This window comes from Mangifera indica, chromosome 1 (genome assembly GCF_011075055.1).
Source record: "Mangifera indica cultivar Alphonso chromosome 1, CATAS_Mindica_2.1, whole genome shotgun sequence".
Lineage (NCBI taxonomy): Eukaryota > Viridiplantae > Streptophyta > Magnoliopsida > Sapindales > Anacardiaceae > Mangifera > Mangifera indica.
Window position 1 is genome coordinate 22,896,538 of NC_058137.1, and position 6,640 is coordinate 22,903,177.

Below are 6,640 nucleotides of genomic sequence, written 5' to 3' on the forward strand. Positions count from 1 at the left end.
AAAATAGTTTAATTTAGTTTAAAATTTATTCAAACCATTTTTTCAATTTTGTTTTAAAAAGTTTTTAAACCACACAAAATCAAACCGTATACACCCTTGTTTAGTAGAGCTTAAAAGATTAAAGAAACCTCATTCAATAAGATGTCGAATTTAAAATTGGAAAATTAAATATTTTTATTAGGGCACCTGTACCTCATAAATTTTATAAAGAGTTTTCATTTATATATATATATATATATATATATATATATTTTAAAGAGTTTTGTTTGATTTCATTAAAAGATAAATTTTATAGTAGAATAATTAAATTTATAATCACTATAATGAGATATAATTAATGTTTTATTTTATTTACTTATGTTATAACTTTTACCATCGTTATTCTTGAAATAAATTTTAAATAATTAAATTGAAAGTTAAAAAATAGAACAAATAACGACAAAAACATATCATAATCAAAAACACAAAAACTATAGGTTAGAATATTTTTCGAAGTTGTAAAGTAATAGTAATAATAAACGTTTAAAACCTTACACTTTTGCATTGAATAGAAATTTTATTCTAACAATAATTTGAATAGCATAAAAAATTAGACTGTATGATATAGTAGTGGGATATCAAAAGTGTTACTAAACAATAGAAAATAAACTTAATTTAATATAATAATAAATTTGTTAATATAAAATAAAATTATTGAAAATTAGGGCCTTTGGTCTAGTCAATACTAATAGATTCTTATTTATTTTTAATAAAATTATATGTATTTATAATGAACATAAATTTGAATATAAATGAAGACATATCATCATGTAATTAAAATATTTTAAATTAATGATAATATTTAATCATATAATAACACGTTATTATTGACATATCATTTTTCTTTACACTTGCGGCATAATTTCAAATTTTAAAATCAATGTTGTGAAAAAATTAAGCAATAAAAAAGTAGCATAAAATGCTATAGAAGTATAAATATTTCTGCATTGCTAAACAATAAATTCCCTGCACCAAAACAAAATACACTTCAGAAACAAAGAAGAGAGTTCAGAGAGAACAGGGTTCTGATTAGTGTACATGTATAATATACCACATCACCATCATAACCAAACATAACTCAAATACACATACCATTTACACACAGATCATGGCAGAACTATTATCAATGGTGACCCAACAACAAGATTCCTTGTATTGCTGATTTTTTCTGGAAATGCAGGGTTGATATAGCTTGGTTAAGTTCCAGACAGCAACTTTCTGCAGTAAAATTGACAAGGAAGCCTTCTATCTATGAGTTAGATATTAAAATTTTGGTTCACTATGGTAATAGTGTCGATATTCTGCTACCCAGACGTTATTCAGACTTTCAGTTTCACTCCCAGGTCAGATGTTATTCAAGTCCATGAGGCAACTGTATATCAGCATGGTCATGGATGTCTTGAAGTACTGCCATGCAACTGTGTTGATCTCAGATGGGGATCATCCTGCAAATGGCACAAGACAGCAACCACGAATAAGGAAGGTCCACATCTACAAGAAAGCTACATAAAAATACCTTATCTTCGATACCAACCGACAGACTATAACTGAAACTGGTTGGAGGTCGGAAATCCAATTGACCCTACACCAGTGACAGCAAAATTCAGAAAATTTCATCTTCAAAAATCATAGTCATAATTAAATTTATCTTTGAGTTCACTATATCAGATATAAGAAAAGCAGTTATACCAGCCCATGCATGCTGTGCTGAGTCCCAAAAAAACCATCATGGGGTGCCATTGAAGTCAATTGCCCCTACAGGTATGTACACAACTTACATTTTGCAAAAAGTTTGTATAACCATTCCTTCCGATATTAATGACAGTCATAAATCAAGCACAATTTACCAGCCCTGGCATGTTCTGTTGATTAACATAGTAACCATCATGGGGTGGCTCCATTAGATTTAACTGTACCTGCAATCAGTTCCCATCAAACGCAACCATAGTTGAAATTGTACTACTTATATGAAAGCGTACCAAAGCTTGTTAAATAGACAAAACGGGAAAGAAATAAGATACCAGTCCTTGTACATTCTGTTGAGCACCATAAAAACCATTAAGGGTTATCCCATCAGCAGTTAGTGTTTCCTACAAGCATAACAAATAGAGATATTAATATTACACCAGATAAACTGGAGGAGGAATTAATTGCAAGATTATGATAATTGGAGTCATACTGCTGGTGAATTTACAATCCATCATGCTTCCTATGTGATTTTCTATATAAAGAGAGTGCTGTACGTGGTCTAGATACAGAATGAGCCAATAATGTAACATATTCTTCCTGTACCTAATCCTCATAACAATTACATTATAACTTGAACTAAAATAGGACAAACCATTTGCTGCTGCAAGCTTTCTTGTGCATCAACAAGCAAGACATCTGGCTCTGATTGTACCTGTAGTACAAGAAAACATTCTTCAATAACCTTTTTTCTATTTTCTCCTTTTTCTTTAAATTTTAAGCAACAACAACAAAATCATAGTAGGAATATAAGCATATTAACAATTCCAGTTGAAGAAACAACCTTTCTTTTCCTAATTGTATTCTTTTTCTTATTTGACTTCGTAGTAAGGCTTCCTTGATTTATTTCTTCTGCTTCTCGAAGACCTAGAGTATGGTTATTATATTCCATGACAGTATTATTAGAGTTGTTCACATTCACACAATTCTTCAGTCCATCAACTAACGCACGGAAAACAATGTTGTAATTCTCTTGGGATAATGATCCCTGTTCGCTCAAGTTAATGGCTCTTTTACACAAATCATTGTAACGCTGCACCCTGGTCTGCAATAGTTCCATGCCTTCAGCTACCAACTGCCTATTCTTTGCATCTTTTGTCCACCTATTCAAAATGTAATGAGGTGGGATACTTGGGAGACCACAAATTTGGAGCACAATCATTGCATGTCTACAAAGGAAACCTTTGTATTCAAACAGATGACAGAAACAAGAAACCTCTAACTTTGATTCATTCAACGTCACCATAAAATCTTCATTTTTTTCACAGTCTTGAACTTTGTATGTTACAATTGTTCCATCTTCACATTCCTTTTTAGGATGGCATCCAACTACACCCAAAACCTCAACTTGGAACTTCTTAAAAATTGTATGTGTGTAAACTGTTGACATTTGCTTTTCCCAAGGTGATGGAGATTTCAGAGCAGGTTGTTTATGCCATGTATCAAAATCTGCTATGGCTTCCTCTTCATACCGATTTTGTAGAATACTCCCGTACTGCTTCACAAACTCTTTTAAAGAAATTTTCTTATGGATGTATTTATCAAAGAAAGAGTTTATACTTTCTGAACGCTGAGTAGTAGACATTCCAGCCAAAAAAGTATCCCCCATGTAAGTAGGCACCCATTTTTTACGATTTTCGTACAGTGACTGAACCCATTCATCATCTTGAAGTTCAAAACGAGTCACCATTTTCCACCATCTCATGTCAAATTGCTCATCGGTCCATGATTTAAATATGCACTTCTGGAATTTTGACACGAAATTCTCGTGCCGTTTGATTACATGAGCAAGAGTTTCAGGTATTTTCTCCCATATACTCCAAAGAGAAAAGCAATGACGTGTATTTGGAAAGACTTCTTCAATTGCAGATTTCAAGGTTTTGCCTTGATCAGAGATTATGACCTGGGGAGCTTGCCCACCCATTGCCCTAAGCCATGTCTTCATTAACCAAACAAGGGTAGATCTGCTCTCATCAGCAATGAATGCACATCCAAGCAACATCGACTGACAGTGATGATTCACTCCAACAAATGGAGCAAAGGGCAATTTGTCATTGTTATTCACATAAAAGGTATCAAAAGAAACAACATCATTGAAATAGATATAATCATTCCTACTTTTTGCATCAACCCAGAACAAATTTCTCAGGCGTTGCTCTTCATTCAAATCTATTGCATAGAAAAACTTGGGATTCTCCTTCTTGATACGCTTAAAATACTCAAGCAAAACTTGAGCATCTCCCTCATCCAAAGACAAGTACCGGCCTTTCTCAAATTGATTATCGATGTGACTTGGGAACCCTGCATTGGGATGCCTACCAGATTGTCTAGACATCTCAACATATATCTTTCTTGTCCGTTCACTAACAGCATGCAAAATGTCTATATTATTCTTCTCAGCTAATTTTACATTCCTTTGAATTCGAAAATGATATGCTAAGGCAGGCAAAAGCTCGTGATTGTGCTCCTTGATAAATTCATGAATAATCCACTTCCCATCAGTCCTTCTCTTCACATGCATACTGGCTTTGCAATCTGTCTTCTTAACACTTGATCGTCGACTACTACCACTATCTGATTCTGGTGTGACCCCATATCTTGAACATGCAAATTTGGCATCAATAAATTCTTTCGACTTCTTCGAACGCCTACTATTCTTTATCGATGTAGTAAATCCCATAGACTTGGCATAATCCTGATAAAACGAGTAGGCTGCTTCATGCGATTCAAACTCAATCCCATTCCGTGGCTCAAGATCCGTTTCCCCTTCAAACCCCACAACAGGCATTTTAAGTGATTCAACCGCAAGATCTCTCCCATGTGTTTCATCCACAACATCAACCATACTTTCATTCACACCAACACCAAGTGTATTACTCCTACCACCACCCACCATATCCTGTACCACGTTTTGATTCCTCCGTAACATTATCACTTCCCACAGGTAACTATTTCAACTTTATTTCCATTAACCATTCCCGCTCTATGGAGCACATCATTATTCACAATGCTACCTGAAAACAAATTATTATTCATTTAATTTACACAAACAAAGTTCTCCTTCCTAGTGCAAAACTGTAATTTACTGTACAACAATAATAGCAAAGCAAATTTTGAATTTTAAATTCATAATCAGACTAGCTCAGAATTAACAATTAAAACAAACAGCCCCACTATATAACCGTCTGTTTGGTTGCTGAGAAAAGGAGAGAAATTGTTTTCTCAGATTTTCTCAGCAACCAAACAGAAAATTACGAGGGAAATAAAAAATTGAAAGAGGGACAGAGAAGGAGACCTGAAGAGAGATCAGAGCGAGTGAGAAAGAAGCGAGTGGGGGGCGAATTAGGGTTTCAGTGCACTCGCTCACTCGCCAACTCAACTCATCTGGATTTTGATTTGGATTTTGAATCTGATATCCTCTCCACTCGCTCCGCTCACTTGCTTCTTTTGTTCGTTTCTTCTCCGCGCGTTAAGCCCTTCGTTTTTTCTTATCTCTTTCCTCATTTGGTAATCTTTTAGTCTTGTACGTGGGACCAACATCCAGCTTACGTGGCGCTTGCCTTTTTAAATTTTTTTTTTTTTCAAATTTGCGGAATCAAGAAATAACTTATTTTACAAATTATAAATAAAGAGTTCCTTAATGTTTCTATAATAATTTTGATGTAATTTTATTTATAGAATGCCGATAAATTATTATAATTTACAAAATTATTTTTGATAAATATTTATTGTTTTCTATTAATTATTTTTCTCAATACTTAAGACTTAACTTTACAAATATTTTTTATTTTGTTATGTAATCAAAATATTCAAAACCTTTATAAGAGTTATTTTGTCTTTTGTAAATACATAATTTTTTAATAAATAATTAAATAGATATGATATATTATTATTTGATTAAAAATTATGATACATGAACGTGAACCTACACCTAACAAGTTTTAAATATAATTTTAACATCTTGTACAATTATTCATATTTTAATTCGATAAAAATTTTATTAAAACATCTTAAATTTATAAGATAAAATAATGATTAATTATGTAATATCTTTGATCAACACTGTATAGTCTATTATCAATATATTATTTACTTTAGACATATAATTATTATAATTTTACTTTTGAATTTTACTATTTAAAACATGTATTGACAACACAAACAAGCCGAACATATCTCCCAAATTTTACTTATGTGAAATTTACCTAGAAGTGTCACATACGCTTCCTTATAAGATTCAATGTCCTTGTTAAGGTTTGCCCCCAAGAAGATAAACAAAGTAACTCTGATATCATATAACTCAACTTATTATCAAAATATTATTTATTTTAGACACATTCTATCATAATTTTACTTATAAGCTTTATAACCCAAAATATGTCTGATTTTACTTTTAAGTTTTATAATCTAAAACATATTTTAATAGTTTAAGAAACTTACAAACTATTTAATTAGTAAAATTTTCTTATCCCTGAATAATATAATATACATAGATAAACCCAATATCTGTTTTATATTTTGTTAATACAAAATTCACCAAAGAGTGCAACAAATTATTATGAAATATATCTAAAATAATATAAAATCTTTTGATCATAAAAACTAACTATTAATTGTGACAACTCCACGAGAAAATGAACTTTTCAAAGACACCAAATACCCGATGTGTGTTTAATTATGTTATATAGTGTTTTCTATTTTTTCAATTCACCTTATTTAATGGAGAAATTGACACCAAATATTTATTTCATTCCAAGAATTTAAGGGAAAATAAATCAGTATAAATCATAAGCTTCGTAGACTACAAAACAACAACATGAAAGGGGTTGGGCTGCCTGATTTTCTCGTCACCAAG

The 6,640-nt window shown here is 31.7% G+C and overlaps 1 protein-coding gene across 3 annotated transcripts; it reads right to left on the reverse strand.

The window, feature by feature from the left end:
* Positions 1-964: 964 nt before the first annotated feature.
* On the reverse strand, positions 965-5,269 carry LOC123226352 (protein FAR-RED IMPAIRED RESPONSE 1-like). Of its 3 annotated transcripts, XR_006504305.1 has the most exons (9): positions 5,081-5,269; positions 2,570-4,799; positions 2,381-2,440; positions 2,061-2,129; positions 1,887-1,955; positions 1,729-1,794; positions 1,556-1,621; positions 1,132-1,484; positions 965-1,005 (listed from the first exon to the last, which is right to left on the reverse strand). XR_006504305.1 is itself a non-coding variant. In XM_044650866.1 (8 exons), exons 2-8 carry the CDS (start codon positions 4,712-4,714, stop codon positions 1,428-1,430), a joined length of 2,514 nt encoding a protein of 837 aa, XP_044506801.1. In that variant the 5' UTR covers positions 4,715-4,799; positions 5,081-5,269; the 3' UTR covers positions 965-1,427. The 3 variants fall into 3 exon arrangements, 2 of the variants coding, with proteins under 2 accessions (XP_044506801.1, XP_044506793.1); XM_044650866.1 differs by having other exon boundaries at positions 965-1,484; positions 1,574-1,621; XM_044650858.1 differs by having other exon boundaries at positions 965-1,484.
* Positions 5,270-6,640: the final 1,371 nt, after the last annotated feature.

What these genes read in the sequence shown, in the direction of transcription:
- LOC123226352 (XM_044650858.1), bottom strand. Translation starts at nt 4,714, where the DNA reads ATGTTACGGAGGAATCAAAACGTGGTACAGGATATGGTGGGTGGTGGT. An exon ending in AAAGCTTGCAGCAGCAAATG is followed by an intron (nt 2,130 to 2,380) that starts GTTTGTCCTATT and finishes TTATGCTTGTAG; the next exon opens with GAAACACTAACTGCTGATGG. An exon ending in AACAGAATGTACAAGGACTG is followed by an intron (nt 1,956 to 2,060) that starts GTATCTTATTTC and finishes AACTGATTGCAG; the next exon opens with GTACAGTTAAATCTAATGGA.